The sequence below is a fragment of the Anguilla rostrata genome, chromosome 5 (genome assembly GCF_018555375.3).
Source record: "Anguilla rostrata isolate EN2019 chromosome 5, ASM1855537v3, whole genome shotgun sequence".
NCBI lineage: Eukaryota > Metazoa > Chordata > Actinopteri > Anguilliformes > Anguillidae > Anguilla > Anguilla rostrata.
In genome coordinates, this window is record NC_057937.1 from 53,738,475 (window position 1) to 53,766,351 (window position 27,877).

At 49.3% G+C, this 27,877-nt stretch overlaps 1 protein-coding gene across 1 annotated transcript in view; it reads right to left on the bottom strand.

Moving 5' to 3' along the window:
• Positions 1 to 27,877, bottom strand: part of itfg1 (integrin alpha FG-GAP repeat containing 1) — a 106,871-nt gene that overhangs the window by 63,638 nt on the left and 15,356 nt on the right. Inside the window, exons 7-9 of the mRNA XM_064338009.1 lie at positions 18,473 to 18,546; positions 12,111 to 12,192; positions 7,781 to 7,875 (exon numbers count right to left, since the gene is read on the bottom strand). Coding sequence (XP_064194079.1) covers positions 7,781 to 7,875; positions 12,111 to 12,192; positions 18,473 to 18,546 — 251 coding nt within the window. The remainder of the gene's footprint in view (positions 1 to 7,780; positions 7,876 to 12,110; positions 12,193 to 18,472; positions 18,547 to 27,877) is intronic.

The window sequence follows — 27,877 nt, forward strand, 5'->3', positions numbered from 1 at the left end:
AGAGAGAGAGCGGTAGACTTTCACACCCCTTTATTGAAACATCATTGTCAATTCATTATGCGAGAATAAAAGATAAATCTAAAATAAAATAAGGATGAAAAAAACAACATCAAAAAAGAAAAAAGAGAGAGAGAAAATGAGGCAGAGCGGGAGACAGAGAGAGAGAAAGGGGGAGAGAAAGAGGAAAAAAAGAGAAAACATATAAGGTAGGGGGCTGAGGGGGTTATTACTATGGTGATCGCATAGGAACCCTGTGGAAGGCCGTTCGGGGCAATGACTGTGACATCAAGGTTAGATGAAATGCATTGTCTTGTTCTGGCAGACGAATGGTTCCCCTTTCACTGACTTTGGATGTACCGTGCTGAAACCGGGCGGGGTACCAACGCCCATAAAAAAGAAACAAAAAAGTAATAGATACATAAATCGATGCAGGGGGCATAAGAACCGAAACACCAAGAAAAGGGAAAAGGTAAGCCATGTATCTGCTGGTATATATACACGGTGAGCAAACACACGCACACACGCACGCACGCACACATACGTGCGCACATACACAGTACATCCGTAAAAACAACACAGACCGGAGCTCCTCACTGACGGAGAGTTTGAGAAACAGACGAGGGACACGCTCGGAATATCAACAGCCCAGGACTGCATAGGCTCTCTTCCAGAGCAGACGGGACCAGATTTTGCAGGAAGTTGGCGGGGATAATGCCGTTCTGCATTCACCCGTCTCCACAGAGGTGTCCCCAATTTGGCAGGGGTCAGCCCTCCCTCCACCAGGGCAGGGATTTGTACGGCACCGGAACACCGTATCAGTTTCAGAGCAATGAGGTGTTACCAGGGTAACACTCTGTCACACATCACAGATCACTGAACGACTGCGATTCCAAACGCCCAATTTACCACCACATTATTCCTGCTCAACGTCGAACACTGGAGCTGAATTATTCTGTGCAGGACATTTTCTGCGGCTGTTAAGTACTGAGACATCTACGCTGGCTTTGTCATTTGCCCTAATACTATTCAGGCTACCGTTAAATGGCGTAAAGTAGCACTGAAATGGCCACTGAATTCGAAGCAGGTGTCAGTCAGACATGCTAAGAGACATGTTGCATGCTTTGAACTGTCCGAGGCAAAGGTGGCATGAAAGAAAGACAAGAAAGAGGAGAGGAAACGATTCTCTCCTCTCTAGGTGCTGCCAGGAGCGGGATCTCATGTCAAGTGCCCGATCAGAGAAACAGGCTCCTAACGATGAAAAAATTCATTAAATAAAGTTCCGTAGCACATACTGCGCGCGCCCGAAATCCAGCCGGCTTCCATTTTGGCTGTCCTTTGCCAGGAGTAGAACGATCGAACCCGAGCCGGTCTCACCGCTCCCTCCTTGGCCAAATCTGAGGAATTTGGAGCCCTGGGTCGGGGGAACCAGCGATCGATATCGTCAAAGGCAATGAGAAGCAGAGAAATTAATGAGCCTCAGCCAAATTCCATCGATTATTTACACAGGAAATAAATAAGTATAACCGACTACAGATTGTGTTTGATTAGCTGAGTGGAGCGTGAACAGATCCCACAGCAAAACCGTGGCTGTTTTTTCACACAGAAGGCCCTCCCTCATACAATGGCGGTCAATCAGAGCAACAACAGCTGAAGCACTAAAGACCAATGGAAGATGGCAGCTTTATTACATTACAGATCCATTTATAAACCCATTCGATGGCTCATTCGAAGGCACAAGCGCGGCGCGCACGGGCTTCCTATCCGTGTCCTGGGAAAGGGACGGGCATCACGTCGAGTCTGTAAACGTTTTAGCGCAGGACGTATTCACGCGGAGCGTGGCTGAGTTTGCAATGAGGCAGGGATTGGGGCGGGGCGGGGCTGGGGCAGGCGTGGCTGCGGTCCCACAGCGAGCCGAACGGGAGAGCGGACCTCCAAACGGACGGGCGGGAGGGGGTTCGGGCGAGCGTGGAACGCAGGGCGGGACAGTGCAGCGTTGGGCTGATGGGGGGGGGGGGTGATTAAATAAGCAAAGCTGCTCCCCCAGCCGCCCGGCAGGGGGAACGGCCCCGGGGCCCACGCCTGTCCGTCGCCAAGGAAAGGTCACCGTAGGTCACCAAGGAAACGGCGTAAACTGAGAGAGAGAGGGAGTCACACACGGACCTCCAAAGAGAGACCGTAAGAGAAAAAAGATGGACGTGCCAGGAAGCTGCCACACAAAGCCCTACATCGTCACAGTGTCAGAGAACAGTCAGACCTGCCAGGTAGCTGTGTAAAGGGAGACACACACAGACCTACAATGGTAGTGTCAGAGAACAGTTAGACCTGCCAGGAAGCTGTGTAAGGAGACAGACACACAGACCTCCAAAAAGAGAGTGTAAGAGCAGAACAATTAGACCTGCTAGGGAGCTGTGTAGAGAGAGACACACACAGACCTACAATGGTACAGTGTCAGAGGAGAACACTGAGACCTGCCAGCAGGAGCAGACATGCAGCCCACAAAGAGAAGATGTGTGAACATGAGCACATGTAGCCTAGCCAGCAGCAGCAGAGAAACACGCAGGCTGGCAAGGACAGCTCTTACAGTGAGATATATGGGCCAATCAGAGGACGTAATCAGGAGACCATGTAGAGCAGCCTGGAGGTGGTGCAGACTGATACACAGGCCAGCTGAGAGACCACCAAGGCTGAGAAATAAATATAACAGACAGGGGCTGTAGACAGAGACAAGTAGGCCATAAAGCACGTAGGTGATGGAGGCAGGAATGTGTACACCAGCAATGGTAATGCAAGAGACATGTAGACCAGTAGCAGATGATGGAGACTGAGAGATATGCAGGCCACTGAAAGCATGCTGAATTATGGGATGGGGACAGGCCCTCGTGGACATTAGGCCTATTTAAACTGACAAAACTATCTAAGCCAGGAAGGAAACCATGGGACCAGGAAACCCAGGAAACCAGTGAGGAAACCAAGCAGCCAATACGCCTTTGAGAAAAGTCTGCATTTTTTGCAGGGCAAGACTGCTTAATTCAGTTGAAGTGTACTGAAATCACTCACACCTAGCAGATGCAAATATAACCTCAGCATGTCTGTCTGCACTCCAGTACTGTAAGTTCCTTTACGCCATTAAATGGGAAAAAAATCAGAAGATTTTTTTTTTTTTTTTACTTTTTTTAATGGGCTCATTTGATCATTTTTATGCTTTTAGCCATGAGTCATTGTGTGAAATTTAATTTCCCCTAGCCGGGACCATTTTAGCATTCATCAGCTCAAATGTAAACCAATACTTACTGCCTTCCCTTGATCTGTCAATGTGTAAAAAAGCAGAAAGCGTACTTGAAGCCCAGAGCCTTAGCCGATCAGATTCCACATTATATGATAATGTCACTTTCATCTCAAATGCACTTGTAATATATGGACAACGCAATGGAAAAAATTCATTACTTTACATTACATTACAGGCATCTGGCAGATGCTCTTATCCAGAATTCATGTTTACATATTTGACATGTTTACACAAAACAAACACTGAACAGATACTTCAGTGTATAATTTAAATTCAAATAAATGGTCCTTACCATCATTTCAAATGAAAACCAAAGGAATATAAAATCCTGTCATTTCAAAGGCTACTTCCATCTACCTAACACACACATATCCCAGAATACCTTACTCCAAACTCCCTTCTTTCTGTAGACTGCAGCAAACAACATACAAAACCACAATTATTATTCTTTACAAACATTCCACATCATAATCACATAAATATTCAAGTGTGGTTAAAAATGATGTCTGCTCTTTATGTACAATGCCTGTGTATCAGACAATTCTCAGAGAAAAACATTCTGCATGAATATCATTCTGCATGAACCTGCATTTTGATCAAATATTGCTTCTAAAACTGTACTATATCTAATCCACATTAAGATCCCCATGCTATAAAAGTACTTTATAGGTATGTAAACTTGAAAGTTTATATACCATACAGCTAACGTTTGATAATGCAAACACCATAAAATATTAATAAGGTCATCTCTGCTCAATATACTGCACTGAGTAGCATAGCAAGCAATCTCTTCTGAACAGATCATAACACCGGGAGCCCATTAACGGCCTTTTCTCCATCTATCAATGCCTCCCTGATGAAGTTCCCAGTGCCAGAGAGAAATGTATTGAGAAAGGAGGAAGAAAAAAAAGAAAGAAAAAAAAAAGCCATTTCGTGACCCGCTTCTGAAATTTTAATTTCTCGGGCTAATGGGCCTCGCCGGGCGCCAAGTCGAATCGATGGAGGGGAGAGATCCGCCAAGGCCGCGGCTCGCTCTCTCTCTCTCCCTCTCGCTCTCTCTCTCTCTCTCTCCTGAGTAAACAAAGGGGCAGGGGGGTGCGGAGGGAAGCCGTTTCTCAGGGACCGATCACTTCGGTTTTCGATTTTCCGAAACGTCCCATTACCGGCCGTCGTGTTTATACACATGCCCATTACACCTGCGCGCGCGGAAGGAGCGCCTCCCCGTCCGGGCTCCTGATGGACTCCTGCGGACACAGATCTGTTTCTCCCATCGACCTCCTGATTAACCGGGTCTGACAGAGCTCTTAGCCGTCACCGGATCGGATTCGCCGTCACCTGAGAGCAAACCGCTTCGGTTCCTCGAGAGTTGTTTCTTTGTGTTCAGTAAAGCGGATGAATTTTATTCATTTCATTTTATGCTTTTTTTTTTACTAATAAAAAAAACTGCCTCTGGTGGAGAACTTAATGACATTTATTTGCTGGATTAATAGGGAGAGGACAAAACCGGTAAAATTTATAAGCTACAATATGACTAATACACACACACTCACGCACACACACCATACATACGCACATACACACACACACACACACACACATACACACATACACTCTCTCTCACACACACACACGCACACACACACGCAGACTTTCTCTACTTTGGTCTTTGTGTCAGCACAGGTACGCCGCTGCTAGCTCTCGGGGGGGAGGTGGGACACAAGCTGGCTTTCAATCAGGCCTCAGTAATTAAGAGCTTGTCTGGAGCAGCACTGAAACGAGCCGCAGGGACGCTACGCCGCAGCCAGCGCGGCTTCAGGTGATCTTTACACAGACAGGCTAACGCAGGCGCTGACAGACGCTGTCTGACACACTGTAAATGGCGAACATGATCATACAGACACAGCACCCCTTCAGCTCTGACAGGCTGTTTCTCCCATATTCTCAGAGCGACGTGCGTACCCAAAAGGCGGGGTAATCATTTACAAATACAGGTTAAATGAGCAAGCTTATACACAGCTAGAGTAAACAGAAATCCCCATATTTCTCCAAACTTGTGTCCTTGCCCAATCTGCGTGACCATGGCCAAAGAATAAGGGCTTCTGCTTCTTACCATCACACGCACACACACACACACACACACACACACTCACACACATGCACCCACCATACACGCACGCACACGCAAACAGGGCCTTGTTTCCCTGGAAGCAGTCCCACCCAAGCATAAGCTTGTAAGTATGCGATTGGTGGCATGCTGGGTTTGAGCAATGACTCCGCCTGAAAACGCTCGTGCGTGATAAATATAAAAACCGTGTCTTAGCGGGCAAAGCCACTCCAGCACAGTCTCCTCATCCCTGGGGCTTTTGGCAGGACACAGTCCCATCCATCCACCCCACCAACCCCTCCACCCCCACCCCGCACCCCATGAAAATAGGTCCAGAAAAGCAGCCAGGTGATGGTGTAGGCATGGTGTGGGGGAAATCTGTGGCACACCGGCCTGCCAAAACGCCTGCAGCTCCACCAATCAAATCGCTCCGCTTCATACAGATACCCCTGCCACCCGCTAAAGTGCCAGTATGCGTGTAAACAGGGCAGACTGGCATGCACAAATAGGCTCAGAGATGCAAAGTAGGTCCACAGACACACGCACGCACACACAGGGTCTCTCTCACACACACAAACACACACACACACACACACACAGTCTTTAGAAAGCAGCCCTCTTACATGGAGCATTCACGAGCTGTAAACTGCGAGGCAGGCAGTCAGCGCCTATAATCAGAGAATTAGCGGCGATCGGGGCGTCTCCAGGCAGCACTTAGAGAGGCTCGCCGGCACTCACAGGCCTCGAAGGCCAGCGTGATGAGAAAACAACAGGCAGGAGGGGAGAAAGGCCACCGACGGGCGGCCCGCTGCGCACAGTCAGGCGAGCGACGGGGATCGCGGCGTGCGCCGTAAAGGTCTATAAAAGGAGTAAGTCTGAGAGGAAGAGAAATAAAAGCGGGGGGGGGTCTCTCTCTCTCTCTCTCTCTCTCCAGCCCACGCACACGCTCCCTGGGCTCGTCTGAGGCTGAAAGATGAATGATGGAGTCGCCGTGGCGCGTGAAGCGTTTATGGAGCGATCCCATCCCCCCCCCCACCCCCGCAGGGGCCAGTCTGGTAGAGCCTCACACCCTCAGCACATGTGGCTTCCCTCGTAAAGCCATGGGTTTCAGGACCAGAGAATCGACCGGGCGCTTTACATACAGGAACACAAAGAGGACACGACAGACTGCTCCACGCTATTATTACTGACGCGCGTGGCGCACTGACCCGTCTGCACTGCTGTAGCGTGGAGACCAGCCTCAGGAGACAATGCACCAGGTATGAATTAAATGCTTTTTTAACATCAGTGCAACAACAGGCATGAATACTAGTGCGTACGCTTTGAAAGTACAGCCGATTAGCTTGATTACAAAAGGAGAGTTAACAGGTCAGATGTGACCGGGGGAGGTGTGCGAAGGGACGAGGCAGGCTCATATCACCCCCCCCCCCACCGAATTACACTACCTGACACGCAAGCCCACCTCCCAGCTGGGGGTGGATGAGCACCACCTGATTTCTCCCGGCCACCCGCTGCTCCCGCTAGGTTGTGTGGGACGTGCTAAATCTCACAGACACAGGAAAACGAGAAAAACGACCGAAGGGTCCACAAAGGCAGGAGTGTGCTGAGGGCTCTCTGGAGGCCCCTGGAGAGTGTTTTATGACGAGCGCACGCTCGGGAAACTGTGCTTCGCGGGGACACTGCTTCCCCTACGGGCCCGACGCTAAGCTACAGAGTCCAGCAATCCGGCAAGTTGTCACTGGAGGGGAAAAGACCATTAAAACGTCTGAACATACGACAAGCCATTAAGCCCATCAAGGTTTGTCATGTGACTAACTGCCTAGAGCAGGGCAGCCAACCCCGATCCTGCACAACAAGTTCTGACTCAAGAGACCAGTGTAAACTGTGTGACCAACCACTTTAAATCATCAATTAAGTACTGAGTAGGAACCAAAAGCAACAGATCCAGCAGGCCTTCAGAATTGGGCTAAGTGAGGTCTGTACTAGAGTATCCAGCACAGCTTCAAGCATGGGTTTGAACGAGGGGTGGCCTGATTGGGCTTCCGAGCTGTCATCCCCAGCAAAGTCTAGCCATGGGGGTGTGTTCCTGGTGAGATACCTCCCCAAGGAATTAATGATCACTTAATGATCTCACTTTTTCTGACCTGGCTAAACATCTAAAAAAAAAATACGCTCACACCTCCTGAACCTTCGTGAGCATTAAAGGTGCTTTTCACCAAACTTTAAACTCGTCTCACTCAGGAAAGTTTGTGTGGGGGAGGCTGCTGCATATTTTCCCTGGGAAATCAGGTCGGGGGGGGGGGGGGGGGAGGCGGGGTCTTGCATACCTGACTGGCTGAGATAAAGCAGCAAACAGAGACAAACAGAGACATCGCAGTGGGATGGAGTACCTCGCTCTCCCCAGCCTTGGAGAGGTAGATGGCGCTTCTCTGACACGCGGTGTCCATGCAGACCGGCAGCAGCTGATCCTGCTTTCCATCTCCATCTGAGAGAGAGAAAGAGGGAAAATGAAAGAAGAAACAGGTAAATGCAAAAAGCCTGTGTTTGAGTTCGGCTCAAAATGGAAACAGAGTTTTCAGCCTCCGTCACTTCCGTTTGAAAACATTGTTTTTTATTTCTTTTATTTTACCATGTTGTTCCAATGCACAAGTGAAAATAGGGTTTTAATGCAAACATTCGACTCCACACATTAACTGTGGATTTCCTCAAATACAGAAATCAAGGAAATGGAAGGAACATAACCAACGACATTTACCAAGCCTACCAAAACCCCCAAAAGGCATATTTGGTTAAACATTGACTATGTTTCAGCATGGCAAGGAAAACCCGGCCTAATACAGGGACTGTGACTTCTCATTGTCAAAATAAAGGAATTCTTCAAACACATTTTTAATTTTAAAACCCCTAAATTGTTACTGTCAAAACTGGGTGCTTTCCTTAAAGAGATGAATACTTAATACAAAGCCAAATTAGAGGAGGACAAGCTGGAGAATTCTCCTGCGATTCCGCACAAATGTCCGATCACAGCCTGAATGAAGAATAAATAACGGTGCAGCACGAGCTCACTAATGAGGGACAAGTTGTTTTTGTCATTCCATCTTCTTGGCAGCAAACCCATCGCTGTGTATCTTGCTCTTATTAATGAATTATGCATGAGGGCATTGTTATTAAAAAAAAAAAAAAAGAAGTAGCTGCTATGAGAAAGCAGATGGAATGTTTTGCTGAGCATATGTTCCGCATCCATCAAATATGGAAACCCGAGTTTGGCGTCCGAAAAAAATCACAATCGGCGCCTTTGACCTTCAGCCGAACGATCCGGACGAGCCAACAAAAAAAAAGGCCCTGACCACTGTTTACTCACACATTACCACAGCCGGCCATCTGAGGGAGAGAAACACAGCTTAATGCTTTCCGTGTTTATTTCTGAGAGGATCGGAGAACGGCAAACAGTGACTAGCAGGAGGGTTACGAGGGAAGGGACACTCCAGAGCTCTCCGTGTACAGGGCGTGAACCGGAGGGGGGCTGAAAGATGCACAAGTTAACCGGAAGAGACAGCAGTAGTACAAACAAGAGCGCTCCACAAATAAGAGGCCAATCAGCACGTTTGATTTGCGCTTCATTAAATCTCAGATCACGGACCTGCGGTTCCCTCTGCTACGGAATGCGGAAAAGGCAAACAGGCAACCCGTAATTACACATCACGATAAATTTCATTAATTTGATTCAATTTCTTGGCACCCAGGAGATGAGCAAATAGTACGAGTGAATTCGGTAGCAATCAACGACGAGACAAAATGATTTTCTGTCTGTCTGTGGTGCTATATGTAAAATAAACTGTCTGGAATGCAACACAGGATAATTGCCAGGGAGATATTAACGGAGATGAATCCTGTGCGTGCGAGTCATTCTGAAGAACACGCTCAGCGAACGCTAGTCATATTTGTAGGCATACCTTGTGGACATAAGAACATGTTTGACATTTAAAATATGGAAGAGGATCATTCTGTGGCTGAGATCTCTGCAGAAGGTTAAAAAAAGCCCTTAGAAATTCCCCAGTTTAATTTACCAATCACAGACCTGGTACATCCTCAAAGTGGAGATTTGCAGAGGCTTGATCTCTCCCATGTAACACTTTCCTGGGCTTTGCTAACAGAAGCACCCAAGGTGCGTTCCGCATTTAAATGAGCCCAGATCTTCCCGAGCGTATCCTACAGTTGTGTTTCACGGAGAGAAGCCCTTTTTGCCTTACCACTGCACAAGAGGGTGACAGTGCAGGCTGCTTAAAAACATCCACGCTCAAAATATACAGCGTGAAATCTTGCTTTGTGTGTTACAAAATGATACTATGGATATTAAGGAAACGCTGGTTAGTTCACTCTGTTTGTAGAGCAGGTGAGACGTCCCTCAGCACAGACACTGCAGGCAGCGCCCTGGCTGAATATACCCAACCAGCCATCCCAGCACACGAGGCACAATCCAGCCGCTCTGCCTTACCATCAGCGCAATGCACCGCTTCTGCTATACCGTTTCACCAGGCCACGGGGAGAGAAGAGCAACCATGGGGGGAGGGTGCAGAAACAGAGAGATGGTAACAGAGAGAGAGAGGAAACGAGGGGTAAGATAGAGGAAGGAGAAAGAGAGATGGAGAGACGGAGAGAAAGGAATGGCCAATGCGAAAAAATGAGTGGTTGTGAGAAAGTGGGGGAAAGAGAAAACGAGATAAAGGAAGAGAGAAAATGAGAGGACAGAGGCGGTAAGACACCGGGGAGATTGGGGGGGGTTCTGACAGCGTGGCAGTTAAGGTCACTGCCCCCCCCTGCTCTGTAGCCCTGCACAGCATGTCCACTCTGAGCCATTCTGTCTTTATTAACTACCCACAGAAAAATGTGGACACTGGGAGATCCAATTACATAAAACCAGCACTCAATCCTGGAATAATGAACAGTTAAGCGCTTGCATAATAATCACGGTCCCCTGGCCTCTTTTCTTTTCTAAATCGAGTGAAAAGAGTGTTTTCCTGCCAAAAGCTTCCTCCACTGGCCCCCAAACACACACATTCATCATCGCACGCTCCCCTTTGGGTCCGGTCTGTCATTTGTTTGTTGTGGCCCTTTCTGTATTGCCTGGGGAGTTTAGCTCTGGTGTGGGGGGGTAGGGGGGTGGTGGGGGATCGATAAACGTCTGACCGGGGGAGGCCCCGCTGCCTGTCACGGTGTGGCGGGAATCACGAGGGCGGTGGGAGAGACGTTGACATCTGACGCCTTCCCGGGCAGACCTAAGATGGACGCCCTTGTTCCTTGAAAGCGTTAGCACAGCAGGAAGGTGTCTGGGATGGATTCGAGAGAGAGAGGAGCAGACAGAGGGCGATGCAGAAGAACGGGGGCGCGTGTCGCGGTAAAAGGAGAAAGGAGGGGCAGATGGTTCGGAGGTCTAACAGGCATCCGACGCGCTGCTCGCGAAAGCAAAATGCCCAGCAGACCTGAGCTGCTTTTGCTTTTAAACACAAGGCACACCTGTGGCCCATCTCGACAGAAAGCCACTACATACTGGCGTTACCTCGAGCGAGTTTACACCAGCACTGCAAAGTAATAGACTTTAAAAGCGTATTATTATTATTATTACTGTTATTATTATTATTGTTATTATTAGAGGCATGGTAATTGCTTCGTCCAGTGTAACGCAGTGGCGACAGCGTGCTGTGCGTCACATCTCTCTTCAAAAGCGAACGTAGCGCCACCCGCTGCTGCAAACCTGAGAACGGAACCACGGCGCGAGGGTAGAGCGCTGAGACACGGCCGCGATAACCGCCAAAACCCGGCAGAGACGGGAGTGTGAGGGGAGAAAAAAGCAATTAAGCGGCGTCCCTTATCTCGCCTCCGCGGTTATGAAATATCCAACGGCCGGGCTCAGAACCAACCCCCCCCGAAATGAGATTTGTCCCGATAGCATCTCGCGGTCTTTGTGCAGAAAGCGCTCAGACTAAATATGAGGCCTCTTGAGGTTTGACCACCCGTACAATGGCGACAGCTTAAAACAACGTTTCCGCGCCACAAAGGACGCAAAATGAAAGGCGAGGAAAGTTCTTGTTCGCCGAGATAAGCCCGCCCTTTCATCCAAAGGCCAAGCTCCATTGAGACGAACGAGGAGAAGCATTCGCTCGCTTTATGCTTCTGCAATTACTCAAATCGTGTGACATGCCACTGCTGTGATGTCAGGCCTGTTTCCCATGATGCAACACTAGGACCTGCATTTAAAATGAAAGACACCTCTTTTCGTAAGGACAATGTTCTATTTGGGGCTGAGGGGGGAGAGATGTACACACAGATTGCACACCCAGTTACACAGACGTTAGAATATTCAATTCAGACCCACCCAGGGAAAATTTCTAAAGTTAGAAAAACAAAAAGTTAAGTAAAAACATTTAGGACAGATTCACACGGGAAACGGGGCAGAGAAGATGATTTTATGGAAACAGACAGATATTTGAGACATGTCGCCTCAGCAGACCAGACAGAAACAGTAAAGTGCCTGAAAGACAAAGACGGGGATGGATTCTGACAGACACACCGACTCAGATGGAGGCTGACAGACACAGAGATTCATCTGTCAAGACTCTCTCACTCTAAAATGGGACCACTGTAAACAATAAACATTGCAGCTCACACGCACACGTAACAGCAGACAGAGAGAGAGAGAAAAATCACATTTATAAGGCTTACCGAAGTCAATGAAAGCAGACTGGCCCACTATCTTGAAGCTGTCTAGCGTCTTCAGAGCTGAGGTTTTAGTGAAGTTCCCATCCTGGTGAAATAAACACAGACGTCCACTTTAGCAGAAGAGCCCTGTTACTATGAGATAACAGCTTAGCAGGATTCGGGCTAATTCCACAGCACTGCAATGAACCCCCGATTTCCCCTCGGGGTTCACCTGATATTAAAGAAAGGCACTGATTGGTCAAAGCGGCACAAGCTGATTGCTAAGAGTCACTATATGTGTCACTGTCCATTTCCTGCATTTAGCAGAACAAACACCCGTTTGTGAACACAATATACTGCGTTTCACTCGTTGCACATACCTGTAAAAAAAAACCTGCAGGGAACCCATACTGGCTGAACTAGGCTGCGTTTTACACCCATGTTATAACAGAATTTAAGATAATTTAACACTCATGCAAATTCATGCGGCAAGGATTTTGTTTTAAATGTGTCCATGGCTGTACTGCGACTGCAAGGCTCAGGACAGGCCGTGTCTTCGGTGCGCTGAGTTCTCCGTCTGTTTACATGACCGCTACAGAAAGAGCAAACCAGCAGGTATACCTCTGCCCGCCAGGCTACACAACGATTAGCCGGCTGCACTGCATGGTCAGGTACCACGGCTACCGCACGACAAAGAAAAACAAAAACAGGCAAACAAAACATCAAAAAAACCATAAAAACGCAGAAAACTCAACAAGCGCCTCGCGTCCCATCGGTCCCCAGGCCATCTGGGCCGCTGAGCTGAATAATGCGGATGGATTTGGTGAGGGGGAGAACAGGCGCCGGAGGCTGCCGTCCGCTGTCCTTTAAACCGCGCGAGAGGCAGGCCTGGACAAACACGCGCTCAGCGCGACTTAGCGGCATCATCATCGCAAGCCCCCGCGGGGCGGGAGAGGGACGCGGCCGCGCTTGATCTCAGCGCGAGCCGCGCCCCTCCCGACGCCGCCACGCCCTCGCGCGAGCTTGGGCTGCTTCTCCGCGGCGACCGCGTTTTACGGAGCACGGCCGTTCACACAAAGCGTTCCGGGGTATTTCGTTTCCCGCACGGTTCACGTGATAAATACCTTCAGAAGACACTTTCTCCGTTTCTCTGCCGCAATTCACCGCGCAGTCAGCCTCTTAATGCCTCCTAAAACGCGGCCACCTTAGGCAGGAGTATTACTGTAGGTTTCATTTAATTTAATGGCTGTTAACGAGGGTTCGACCGGAGGGAGCTAACGCGCGGGGCGAAGCGGCGAGCTTCGGCCATTTATAAAGGACATAAGGATGACACGATCCCGCCATGCGCGGGGCTACACGACTGCTGAAAGAATACCACCGCGCCCGTGGCTAATCGCTCATTCCTCTAATTTCGCCTGAAATTAAAAATTCAATTAAAACTCTGAAGGCCCGGGTCATTAATGTAATGAACTTCTTTCTTTTACCATCGAAAGCCATTTGTTCAAGGGCTTTGACAGAGAGCCTGACCGAAAGACGGAGACAAGGGGAGGAGAGGGGGGGGTAAGAGAAGTTGGACTGACCAATCAGGAAAGAGCAATGTCCCCAGACAGCCTGGTTCATCCTCAGGGTGAAAAAGACTGATACAGAATTACTGGCTATGATTCAAGTTCTCTGTCCAACAAACTAAAGCCAATTTCATTGAGATAATCAGTCTATTCATGACATTGCTAAGTATTGGCCATTTATTTTTGTAAACAGCTTTTTTAACCTCCATTTTCCTCCAATTTGGAAAGTCTAACTGTATTAGTGTCCTCCAGCTCATCACTACAAACCCCCGCCACAGATTTGGGGGTGCAGAAGAGCATACATGTCCTCCAAAGAGAATTCTGGGAACCCAGATGGTCCGAGCTCCTGCCCTCCTACTCTAGAAGCGATGATCACAGCGGGGGACGTGTCAGCAGACACTGGCCAGATTCTCAGAAGGCGGTTTTGAGAAGTGTGAGATACTTTACACACACTCCTCGCGTCTCTATTCCAGAACTTTCCCCTCTCACAGACAATGTTTTAATAGCTGCTGAGATCTTAGAGCAGCTTTAACCAAGCCTACGTCATCCTGAAAGCTAGCGGGTTTATTTCTGTAAGCTCCACTGCTTTTTGCCTGGTTTATAACAAAGAAGCACAGGCCTGCTACATGAAGCTACCCAGCTGAGCAGAGGAGCCATTCATTCTTCATGAGGCAGCGGATGCCCTGCTGAATCAAACCCTCCCAGCCTGGGCGACGCAGAGATATCATGCGCTACTCCACGGGACCTTCAGCCATACCCAGCACACTCGGGATCTGATCAGACAGTGGAGCAGGGTCTGTGAGCACTAATACTGGCATTTGGTAATTTAGGCAGAAAGAGCTCGGAGGAGGCCAGGGCTTGCTGTCATCCATTACGAGTCCTCCGTCTACCCTTGCCGAAACCCAGACGTGAGTCCACGGCGAGGGCGGGCGCTCGTCACCGTGCGTTTGTTTCCGACGCGCGACGGGCTCGCCTTTTCAGCCGCGGCTCCTCCGTCGGTACGAGCGGGGACGTTCCGGACCCCGATCATCCGGAGTCTAAACACGCCGCGGGCGAGGGCGCCCGTTAATATTCATCAGCCGGGTGACGGACAGCTGCCGGCGGCGGAGAGGCGGGCCCGGCGTCGGTACGCCGGTGATTAAGCCTCTTTTTGGCGTTCCGGAACCGCGGTCGGAAAAAAAATTCGGAAACCGCGGCCTGGCGTTCTACGCTCGACGGCAGGCGGCGCGTTCCTCCGAAGCGAGAGCCCCGCCTCCCCTCACACTCCGTCTCAGGCACACAACCGCAGCGCTCCGCACACTGTGATGCGTGTGATGAATGGCCCCTGGATTTATGGGCCCTGCAGACAGCTTTATTTACTGATTTCCACAGGGGCTCCCAGAGTATGCACAGTACAGGTGGCTGTGCTAAAAGGTTTAACAGATTTACTTTTTTTAATCAAGTCTCGATAGTTCTCAACACCTTTTCTCGAGGCTGATTGTTCTTCCGACTGTATTGCTACTGATTAAGGACTCATTTGAGCCCCATTCAAAACTCCGGCGTGCACTGCTGTGGCAATTTGCATACACACCAGCTAGTTCACTCACAGAACAATGGCCAGGTGGAATGTCTTGTGTAAGTACTTCTCTGTTATAGTCTTATGAGTGGATCATTGCTACTTTCAAGGGTTCATGAAAAACTAAATGAAAAACAAAAGGCTGGACCGCCGTTGACCTCAGCACCTCTTGATGAACGGCGGGTCGTGACCTTGCCATTCAGCGGCTGTCTGGGCCCTTGTGTGCACTGATGGGGTTTCAGAATGGAAATGAAACGGATCAATACTAAAGCACCGACTGTGCTGGGATCTATGAGCTGCGGGCCCAGAATTCCCTGTTCCGTGGAGATTCCCACAGATTGCCTCAGATTCCCTGGGGAACCTGTGCATCCAAGGCATCTGTCCCCATCATGTCAGAGCCATTATGGAAGGAGGTCCCATTTTCTTAATCTCACACACTCCACATAGTTGAAGCAGCATAATAGGCTGTGACCTTTAACCTTTACCCCCCAGGGACAAGGGGAGGGAAAACAAAGTCAACGCGCACACACACACACACACACACTTGCACACTGCACATATACTCACACACCTCTCCCTTTTGAATGGAGCATGAGAGCAAGTGAATTTCTCACATGAGAAATAATCCCATTAGCAGTGTTCAGGGCTTGATTGACCATTGAGGAGGGAGTGCAGTACCAGTGCTCAGGGCTTAATTAACATAGTGCTCTGGGGCTAAATCGTGAGATGAACTTCAGAACCACAGAGTTCCCTGCTGAGAGGATCTTACAGTCTGTTCTGATCTGTCCAGTTTTAACACCCTCCCCTCAGGGTCATTTCTGTCCTTCTAAAGGTCAGATCACCTCATTTTAATTAAAAACCCATCTATATATATTTGGCATATATAATTAAATTCTATGAGCTGGTTATTCTACATAATGTTTGATAACACTACTGCATGGAGAACATGCCACTATTTCACGATGACTACAAATGTAAATATTCACCATACATATTTTCTTGACATTTATTTGACGGTGTGCGGTTGAAAAAAACAGAAACACACAATCAAATCCCACACGCTTAGCGAGAAATGATAAAAGCAGAAGAAGAAAAATAAAATAACACCAGCGTGCCCTCCTCTTCTCACTGCATCTTCCCTGCAGGAGAGCGGCAGCAGGTGGAGGACACCTGCAGGTCATGTGGTCAAGCGCACATTTTCATACACCAAACACTGAGTGTTTGTATATTCTTGCTTAAATTAAAGTGTCAGGCAGATCTAAAGTACAGCAGTTTGCTAAATGAAAGCGGCTCTCGCTGCTTTCTACGTCGCTCGGCTAGAACGAGGGCTGCAAGTAAATCCCGTTACGGATCGGCTCAGCCAGCGAGGGAGGCGGAGGCGGGGTCACCCACGAGATTCCACCGGCTCAAAGTATCACCGCACGCGAAATGACGCCTTTCCCCCGGCTGGCGGAATTACCGGGGCGCCTTCGCTTCGCCGTGGAAACTCAGTACCCTCAAATACCACGGCCACTGAGACGCCATTAGAGCCAGCTCTCCCAGTGCTTCGCCAACTGAGCTGGACTTACTTCAGCAATACAGCCGTCACCGCGGTGCCTGCCTCTGCTTTCGCTTTTATTCAGCGGGTGGCTCATGGCATTTCCGTGGTCAGGAGCCTTGTGCATGCCAGGCACCGTGAGACCGAAGACCAGCGCCCCCTTCTGGTTGCCCGTTTCCCTCCCGCAAGCGCTCCCAGACCGGGATGGTGTAATTAATGGCAACCGCTTAGCCGTCCGCCAACATATTGCCCCCTTGATTGTTTTCTTTCACCACACACCCCCTCCTTCAGGGCTTTTAATTTAGACAGCGGCAAGGCTCTCTGTGTAATCAGCTGCAGAGTAATGACTAGAGAGGGCTTTGAGCAAAAACGCAATTAAAAGGAGGCAGTGGGAAGAAGGGGGGGGGGCGCCGGACTGTAACAAACTGTTTAAAGCAAAGACCGTGCAGCGCAGGGAGGCGGGGCCACTGGGGACCAGCACAGCGGGCTTTCCTATGAGTGACAGGCCGTGTGACGCTAGCACAGGTGCCACTGTGCACTTGTGCTACTTCACTACTGCGCCATGAAGTAGGCAAAGTCTGAGTCATGCCTGTAGTTCTGCCAGGTAAAACATGCCTGCAAAACGTGGCCCCATCCCTTAACTACCCAAATGAATTGTCCAAGGGGCTCTGCCACTTCCCTAAGCACACTCCAGGAACCCCCAAGCATGAGAGAAGGTTATTAGGGGACACGGCAGTTTTTGTGTGTAGGTGTGGGTGTGGGTGTGAGTGGCTTCCAGTGTGGCAAGTGGGTCCGGCCCCCATCCCAGCTACCACAGGAAGCTCCGTGGAGGCTGAGAGTGTGGGGTTCCGGCTCCCCCCCCCCCCATTCCCAGCGGAACCGGCGGGGGCCCCTCGCTGCGCACTCTCCGGGATCATTAATCTCGGCGGGGCCGGCGTGGCCGGGAGCTCTGCTCGGCGAGCGGGGGGCTCGAGCGCGCCTCTCGAATCTTAACTACCCCGAAGAGCTCCCAGCATTCTCAGTCTGCACACATCCGTATGCAGCCCCACGGAGACAGAGCAGGGATCACACATCCCCTCGGCTTCTCTACGGTGTGTTCTATCAAACAGTATTCAAATGAATACACAGCACTCACTTCTTTAACATGCAAAATGCTCGTGCACAATCACACAAATTATGGGGCTCTAACTGAATAAACTGCTCTATTATTAGGGAAATAAACCCTGGTTTTCCCAAACCCTGGTCCGTCATTTAGCAGCAAAAGATGGCTTTTTATTAACATCTGAATGTTATAATTCATATGCATTTCTGCTGTTCATATTCTCTGTACTGTATTATTTGTGTTTCCTAAGGGACACTGAGTCTTCAAGTAATAAATTCTCATAGCGCATGCGTAAACCTGAAAATTGTATAATCACATTATGCAATATGTGCAATGTGTTCTAAGGTGATATTAAATTGTATCTTTCTATGGAGTTTTTATGACTGTGATACTGAAGAGAAACACTTCACCTTAAATAAGATTAAAAATAAAATAAATATGAAGACATGGACTGGTTTCCATGAATTTCATGCGCTGTTGGAATGTGTGTGTTTTCTGGACAGGATGAGGAGTTCTCTTAAGTGTACTGAGGGATAGTCACTTGTTCAGCAGGAAGTTCACCCGTGACTGGTGAACAGCGGGTTACCGTGGTGACATAAGCAGGGGAGGGAGGGGGAGGGTCTCTACCTTGTTTATCCACGTCTGAAAGATGACGGGTGCGAGGGCGGGCGGCTCAGAGTCCGACATGGTGAGGAACAGATCTGCAGCAGGAGAAGAGAGGGGAACACGTCAGAAACAAAGGCCCTGGTCAACAGAAACAAAACTGGAACAAACCGACGGCCAGTTAAGACAAATGAGGATTTCACAGAGGAGACCATGGGGGTCTGGCAGAACCGGGCCCAACCAGACTGGACTCGCTGAGTGTGTGAACCCACTTCAGGCAGACCCAAATTTGACCATGTATCTGAGGACCGATGGTCCACGGGCAAGAGACACAGGGGCTTCAACAGGGAGTGAAGTATCAGCAGACACACCCAGTGGTCACTCTGAAGCTGCAGCTGCCTCAGCTTCAGCACAGAAGCCCCTCCGGTTGCAGCGATGCCTGGCGTGCTTGTTGGCCACAGCTCCAGAAGGGGGAGACCACGTAAGTAGATTAACATTAATTGAGCCTGCTAATGTTTCACTCTCCTGCTGTGATGAAAGTTGAACCCAAACGTTAGCTTGTTTTTGGCGGATTTCACATTTGCCTTGCAGGAGAGCAACCCCCCTGACTCTCCCGAGTCACGGAAAGGCTGTTCAAGCAGTAAATAATGGGCTCAATTAGCTTAGTGCCCCGCCCCGGCCACCCCCCCCCCCCCCCCACACACACACCCGTGTAACCTGGGCCTGGGGAGCAGTGAAGTCTGAACCCGGCCCTGTGAACCGCTTATGTTTATTAATTACCCAGACATCCAGTCGCCCCTGGGGTCCACTGAGGCGGTAAGAGCGACCCGCTCAGCCAGGAACCGCAGCTAAACTGAGCGACTGAGATAAGCCCGCGCAGACAAGGACCACAGCCTCATCGAGTGACCGTGAGGAGACCACACACAAACCGCACAAGTCCTGAGCAACAGAGCGTGACCGTGAGGAGACCACACACAATCCGCACAAGTCCTGAGCAACAGAGCGTGACCGTGAGGAGACCACACACAATCCGCACAAGTCCTGAGCAACAGAGCGTGACCATGGACAAGACCACAAACATTAAAAAAACACTATGACCTAGACTACAGTGGGTAACTGCAACAAAACTACAAGGGAAAATACAAAGCCAAGGACCAGAGAAGAAGTGAGTGACTCAAATGACGATGGACAGGCTGACCTTGACCGCACCACCATCTTTGACTTTAAAGTGTAAACGCACTGGGAGCTGGGTCCCCATTCTCAGAACAGTGAATAAAACCGCCAGTAGTTTAATCCAGACGCCCTGCACAACGGTGGTGTTGGGGAGTAACATCAGTCAGCCCTGTTGTGCTTTCTAACAGAAGCCCCCTCCCGGTCCTCCAGACACACGGGGGAGCAGAGCGTAAGGAGGAGACGCTTCCCCTGAGGACAGCCCGAAGCTCCGCTCTGCCGCGTTTTCCTGCGGCGCTCGACGCCGATGACCCTGTTTCGCCGCCGCCGCCGCCGCGCTGAGGGGGACGCGTTCCACGGCGGGAAGCGTCCTCGCGGCACCCGGGCCCCGGGGTCGACGAGTCGGAGGCTCGGGAGGGAGGCGGATCAGAGGGGAGAGCGCTCCCGCCTCGTTAGCGCCCCGCGGCGCCGCCGAGCCTCAGGACGCCGCTTCCCGGGAAACAGTTCAGCGCTTCTAATCTGGGACGAGGACCCTCGTACGCGGGATGAGAGGGGGGGGGGGGGGGGGAGAAACGACGGCGGTACGAGCGCGAGGACCGGGGAACGTATTTTCGCGAGGCTTGCGTGCAGCTGGAGCTCGTTTGCCCAGCGAGACGCGCTGCGTCGCAATCAGAGCCGAGGAGGGGAAAACACGATTACCTCCGCCGCCACGGGACCACACACCGCTGTCTCTCCACAGACCGAACGACACAAACCAGCCCAAAGACCGTCTGGGGAGAGGGTCAGGAACACCGGCTCGTTTAGACTCATCTCTACTGTACCACATCACGTGCCTCAGAAAAGATCATACAAGAAAATATTATTTCATACATTCACATTTATTATCAAACAGCTCAAAATAGCGCTGGAAAGACAGCATATATCAGAAAAAAAAGCGGTATAAGAAGGATAATAAAATGCAGCAATGCACATCATTTGTGTCCTTTGTATTGTTGAATTCACACAATAAGGTCTGATTCCTCCACTCAGAGTGTGCAGACTGCACAAAAAAAATCTATTTTTAAAAAGCTTCTGCTATAGTAGGCACTTACATTTTTGAGTAATTTTTTGTCTGAACCAGCACCTTGTACAAAGAAACAGACTGCACGCAGGGTCTCTCTCTCTCTGGTGTTGGCCGGTTCAGTGAGCTTCAGGACTAGTTGGCTGAGGGGACTATCTTCTATGTATTCTCTTGACATAGCAGGGTTTTATGGTGGAGTGAATCTGGATTACTTTTTAATGTATTTTTTGTACACTGACAATTAATGGATAGAAGCCTAATTCTGCCCTGAATGCATTGTTTGGAGTTTTTCCTTTGTAATTTTAAAATGTTTTCGGAAAATTCCACATGAAGGGATTCTGTAGGATAATTTTTCCATTTGGTGTAATCCTGGTTGGAAATGGAACCCAACACTTCACGTCTCTCCCTCTCTCTCTCTCGCGCTCACACAAACACACACACACACTCGCATGAATAACCTCTGTGCCATTTAAATTATTTAGCTGTAGCATAAGGCTTTTTGAGCTCTCATTTGAATTTGTCATGTCAGTGAATAATTACCAAATGCAAAAAGCAGAATTCCATTACAGCCAACTGGCTAATTAAAGAACTACCTCAATCCTCCATTATTTAAAAAGCACAACAGTGTTTGTAACATACGAATGAATCTGCATGCATATGTGTGTGTGTGCGTGTGTGTTTGTGTGTACATACACATACAGAGCACTCACCCGCTGTAACTTAATGAAGTGTTACATTCTGATTCATTATGCCTGTGGTGTTGGTGTGAGCCATGTCACAAACAGCGCTACAATTCCCATTTTACATACATTATGCCAACTTTCATTCCATTAAAACACACACCGTACAGCGAAATGCTTATTATTTTGAAAACAATAACAAAATATTGGCCCATTTAGCTGAGTTACTCTTTCATCCCTATATAATTTTCTAAATACTGCTTTTATTTTTTTAATAAAAAAAAGAAAACATGGATATACTTGAGCATGTTTAAAATAATACAATTATATTATAACATAATATAGTTCATCAATGAAGATTCAATTCATATTGTATAGTATAGGCACTCATATAGTATATCAGAAAAATCCCCATCATTAAACTTCTAAATTGTTTTCAATATCTTTCTTGTCCGGCAACCTGATTTATTATTTTTTCGTGTTTTATTTCCCCTGAGAACATTCCCATGTGTCTTGTCTGTTCTGTGTGCTGCCTTCAGCTGAACATGAATAATTGACATTTATTAAAACATTAATGCACTCAATTGGATTATACTCTTAGAGGAACAGATGTCCATGCTTTTCTAAGTGCTCCAGGTAGGCAGCGTATAGAAGACTACGGTTGCAGTCTGCTGGTATCCCTGTTTGTGTTTTCCTAATTGCTGTTTATTAGCTATGCAGATGCTGACACAATACAGTTCATACTTTAAATACCATACATCTGCACAGTGGGATACTTGCTCACACAAATCCTGGTTCAGTGCCAAGGCTGACACAGTGGTGTTTCTACACGGAATCGAACCAGTGACAACTCACTGGCACCCAAAACACCGTCCCACTACCGCCCTCGAATGCCTGATCATATGCCTGCTCTCAGTGTAAGAGAGCAGGAGGGCTGCTGAGGGGCTCATCTGGTTAAAGCACCATGCTGTGGTGCATGGATGAGCCTCCATTAAAAAAAGTCTCCTATCATATCCGGACTGGATAGAGTGATTGTTTCACGCAGGGTACGGGAGGGTGCAGTTGGATAGGGGTTCGGCGTTTCATCGAAATCCAGCAACCTCTGCTGCATGATCGGGCGCCCATAGACGGGATACTAAAGTCGCACACGAAAGGTCTTCCTCTGACTCCACACTATGCAAGCTCAGCTGGAGTCTGCAGTGAGTACAGAAGCAGAAAGGCATGTGCGACACCACATTTTTCGGTGGCCTACACTCTTCCGAATAGGCAGTGGGGTTCACGGCACGTACGCAGCCGCGGTTTCAGACATTGGCCGTTCCAGACCAGGGTGGGAATTGGAAATGTTCAGCGCCAGGTTTGGTGCCAAATTTATTATTTGAAAAAAGGAAGCAGAGCAGAGGGGTAGCACAGCCGTCTGTATTTTCAGGAGGATTTCGATGACCGAGCTCATCTCAACCCATGTGACAGGGACCCCAAGCACTGATGAAAAAAACAAAAAACAAAAAATATATACTCAAATTTCAAAGTTGAAAATGAAAAAAAAAATCTGATTGCTTCGAGCCAGCAAGGAGGACATTTAAGATGGTTAAATGTGAAAGTTGTCTTAATGATTAGAAACAAACTGAGAATAATGCTTGACATTAGCCTACAAAACACAAACATTTGTATAGTTCAACCGCCTACATCGAATAGTGCAGAAAAATTGGCTGCATACATTAAACGGATTATACTTCATAAAATGGCAAGCATCCACTTTGTGGTAATGCGATGAACACTTACAAGAAAAACAAATTAACAAAGATAACCTTGCCCAACCTTTTTCATTATTACCCCTTATTCCTATGATAATTATGGTGTGTAGAGGTAACCTGTTTATGATGAGTTACTTCCTGTACCCAGCAGACAGTCTTCTAAAATAAAGCTCGAGTCTGTTTGAGAAAAGCCTCAGCCGCCCACCTGACTGGCCGGCCTCCTGCACCGCACATGTTGTGTGAAATGAAAGCGCGGGATGGCGAAGTACAGTCACGACACAGATCAAGCACTCTGGCAAATTTCCCTTCTTTTCCAGTCCTGCCATTCTTTTAACTCACTGAAGATGCCAAGGATACGGAACACGTTGGTGAACCACGATGAAACAAAATGGCACTCAAATGCAACGCGTTAATCTGGAACGGCAGGTCCACGAGGCGGACCGGGCACAGAGCGAAGCTGAGGTGCGCCGCGGTCGGCCATCTTGATGCCGAAAACGAGAACCAAAGAACGTAGGAACGGAAAGCCGCGCGACGGCCCAGCGTCTTTAAGAGAGAAGGCGCCGCGCCATTTCCCGTTGCTCCTTCGGAGGTACGTAATTAGGGCTAATGAGGGCATTTAAATGAAAGAACGGCGGCAGCCCTCCTTCACGCTGAGAACATTAGACACTTGGATGTGTTTGCACGCTCTCTCGTTCCGCTGCAAAGACGCCTGTCCTCAGGCATGCTGGGACACAGCGAGAGGGAGCGCAGAGAGAGAGAGAGAGAGAGAGGGACAGAGAGAGAGAGAAAACAGAGAGAGAGAGATGGAGTGATAGAAACAGAGAAAGAGAGAGAGAGAGAGAGAGAAAACAGAGAGAGAGATGGAGTGATAGAAACAGAGAAAGAGAGATAGAGAGAGAGAGAGAGAGAGGCAGAGAGAGAGAGAGAGAGGGGGCAGAGAGAGAGATAGAAAACAGAGATAGAGATGGAGATAGAGAGAAACAGATAGAGAGAGAGAGTGGTATCTTCAGGGAAAACAGAATGACAACTATCTCAGTGTTTCCGTTAAAGAACACTGAAAGCCCTTCACAACAGTGCGCCCCTCCTAACTGCTCTCACAGCGAAGTAACGGCAAGCGACAAGTTCATCTACCTACAGACAGCCGCATTAAATAACAGCTTTTCGCAGCAGCTCAGGAGAGGCATAATAAAATGACAGGCCTTCCCCCCGCTGTCGCCCACGACAACGGTCTGGAGCAGAAGGCATGGGGACCTGTTCTTTCGCTCTCTCCCTTGCTTAAACTGTGGAACGGCCCAGCCCCTCATCTCCATTCCCCACGGATCAGAAGGGCAGACAGGTGGGTCTTCCAGGTCTGATAAGTCCACCCAATTTCACCTTTTTGCTTATTTATATATTTTCTTAAATATCGCCTCTCCCACCTCTTGCGATATTTTTGGGGACACAGAGGGTAATCGCTGTCTTGGGTGATGGCTTTGAGTTATTCATAACTCGACTCTAGAGTTTTCCAGGAGGAATCAGAAGCAATTTAGGGATCTGCTCAATATTTGATTGAGGCGGAGTTATAGATTTTCAGATCCATTATAGGCAGCCAGGAGCCTAAATATTGCATTAGATCTACCTATTGACTGCACAGGTAAAGCCATCTGTGTTATAAATATGCATGCTATGCCAGGGCTTCACCACAATATATAATGGATAGCTTTGGGTGATGCATTCTCTCTCTTATTCCTGGACTGCCTGGGATGGTTTTGTTATTACAGATCCATTCTCGACAGGGTAGGGAAGGCTAAAGGCTAGGAGATAGCAGGTAATATCGCTGATACAGTACGCCCGCTAAACGCTGCCCCAGCTCCTTAATAGACTCTGGGCTCTATCTTACGCCCGGCGCAAAGCGGCGCCAAGCGCAACGCAAGTGTCTTCGCTAGTTTCAGACCGACGCAGTTGTCATTTTCCCGTCCAGCGCCCACGTTGTTTAAATAGCAAATGCACTTGCGCCCATCTGAGCGCCCATGGGCGTGTTGGTCTTAAAATGAGGGTTAGTCAGGCGCATTGTTGGCGCATTGCTATCTTGAGGCCGTGGAAAGCGATTGCGCGATTGACCAACAAAAACCTGGTCTTAAGCCAATGTCGCAGTATTTTACTGTTATTTTAAGGGCGCATTATTAAGATGGTAATATGCGCCCACATAGGCGGGTGCACAACGTGCAATATTTTTAAAAATACATGTCAAAATGGTTAGTCATAATGTTTATCAATATTATGAGGCGTTCTTTCCTACTACTTGGCAAATCCGCCATTAATACTAGCAATCCGCCAAGGTGTCGCGTTTTCTTCTTCCACGCGCTGCCAGCTCCCAGGAGCGTTTGGCGGTAAAGGTGTAACCGCGGGACGCGAACCCGCGTTTTACAACCCCCGCAGGGCACACCGCCAAATGGGTGCAACGATCGCTGAAAAATGACAGCGTTACAGCGACCGCTGCCTGAAAGCAGTACGCCCTGTTACCGCAGCCCCCCCCGGCACGTCTCTCCTGCGGATTCGTCCGTCCGTCTCTCTAACTGTCAACAGGACGTCTGAAAAATTCACGGCCGGATCTGAATAAAACAGCGGGACGTGACCTCTAGGACACGGCAGGACCAACTGGAAGGCCAAACCAACAAAGGCTCCAGCTGCCTTTCACTTTCACCACCTGAGACAGCAATACAACATAAAATCAAAAAAGAAGAAGAGAAAAAATAGCTGTGTGTGTGTTGAGAGCTATAGAAGAAAAGAACACACTCAATATGATAATCAGAAGTTATTTGGCCTTTTGGCAGCAGTAGTTTATTTGTTCTAATGTTCATAACTAACGCAGCACACACCATAAATCCTGAAACTTGGTGTGCGTAACCATCTCTGCATGCTGAACATTGTTGACAAAGTTCTGAGGTCTAAAGCAGCCACATTTAGACTTCAGTATATCAGACACCTGCCAAGCTGACACAGACATCCTCTCTACTAGAAACTGACACAAATCTTTGTCTGTCCAACCAGTCACACTCCCTGTGTAGGATTAGTCTACATTTTCGTACCACCTTGGGAGTTTTTTAAATTTCCATCATTCATATTTAAATACTGAACTGATGGTGCTTACTCCAGTAGTCTCCAATACAAGGTCCTCCATCTGTGTCTGTGGAGTTACGCAAACACTCCACAGCTCCTTCATGTCACTCAAACACAGAGTAAGACATACCCGACTGACTGGCCCCGCCCCAAAATGAACCAATAGCAGCCTGTCTCCTGGACACATGTCTGAAAGCACGGTCCCACCGCTGATGTAACCTCACTCTTCGAAGGTGACGGAGACCTTTGCCGGAGAAGCGTGCTTCCAGGAATGGCCAGCTCTGCCAGGGGTAGTGTTACATGTGACATGGGGCCAACATGCTCACAGTAAGCCAAGGTAGGCGGGGCCAACATGCTCACAGTGAGCCAAGGTAGGCGGGGCCAACATGCTCACAGTGAGCCAAGGTAGGCGGGGCCAACATGCTCACAGTGAGCCAAGGTAGGCGGGGCCAACATGCTCACAGTGAGCCAAGGTAGGCGGGGCCAACATGCTCACAGTGAGCCAAGGTAGGCGGGGCCTACATGCTCACAGTGAGCCAAGGTAGGCAGGGCCAACATGCTCACAGTGAGCCAAGGTAGGCGGGGCCAACATGCTCACAGTGAGCCAAGGTAGGCGGGGCCAACATGCTCACAGTGAGCCAAGGTAGGCGGGGCCAACATGCTCACAGTGAGTGAGGGTGGGTGGGGCCGATATGGGTACAGTGAGTGAGGGTGGGAGGGTTAGAGACATTCACCACGTCCACTGTTCTCACGGCATTTACTTTTCACAACTGAATAATGGGTATATTTAGACAGTTCTCCTGAGGTTTTGGACCACAAAGGACAGGGGAATTACCGCTCTGTTAAAAAATGAAAAAAGTTGAAAGTGACCTCGGTAACAAATTAGAGCAGGCGGAGTGGAGATTCTGTGGATAATTACAGCACACTCAGGCCACGCGCGATCAGTTTAAGATTTTTGGAGAGACTGAGCATCATCTCAAACGCAGCCAAACCTCCTCCCGGCTGAAACAAAGCCCAGATGAATTCTGTTAGCGAGGGCGGGGGGGATGGGGGGGGGGGGCTGGTATCCGAGGCCCGTTCCCCTGTTTATCTAACTAACCGAAGCTGCTGTGCTGTGATCTCCAGAGACTGGGGAGGAGCTCCAGAGCCATCTGAGGGGAGAGGAGCAGACTCAGGCACAGCGGAGGACCCCACGGAGCCGCTGAGCTCAGCGAAGGCAGGCGTCTGACAAATGGGGCGAGCCGAGCCCCTCCAGACGCTTCCAGCTCCGGGAGAGAGGCATCGCGGCGGGAGGGGTCCCGCAGGGGGCGCTGCTCCTCCGCAGAAGCCCCTTCCCGCGCGGCGCCGCCCGGAGTTTTACGAGCGCGATTTAAAGCAGGCCGCGGGCGAGGAAGACTTCGCCAGCTGCCGTGGATACGCGTCCTGGCGGGAAACATTATTACCCTGATAAAACCAGCAACCCCCCCCCCCCCCCCCCCCCACAACTGAACATCGTCTCAGGACGGCGATACATAAACAGTCTTTGACACCCCACTCCAATCCCCCGTATCGCGGTGCAGCCGATTCCCCCCGTCCCAGGACAGGGCCGGCCCGCCCGCCTGACACGCCGCGTCCCGTCGGTGGATAGGACGGGGGAGATTTGCGTTCCCTTTCTCCCAGAGCTTAACGG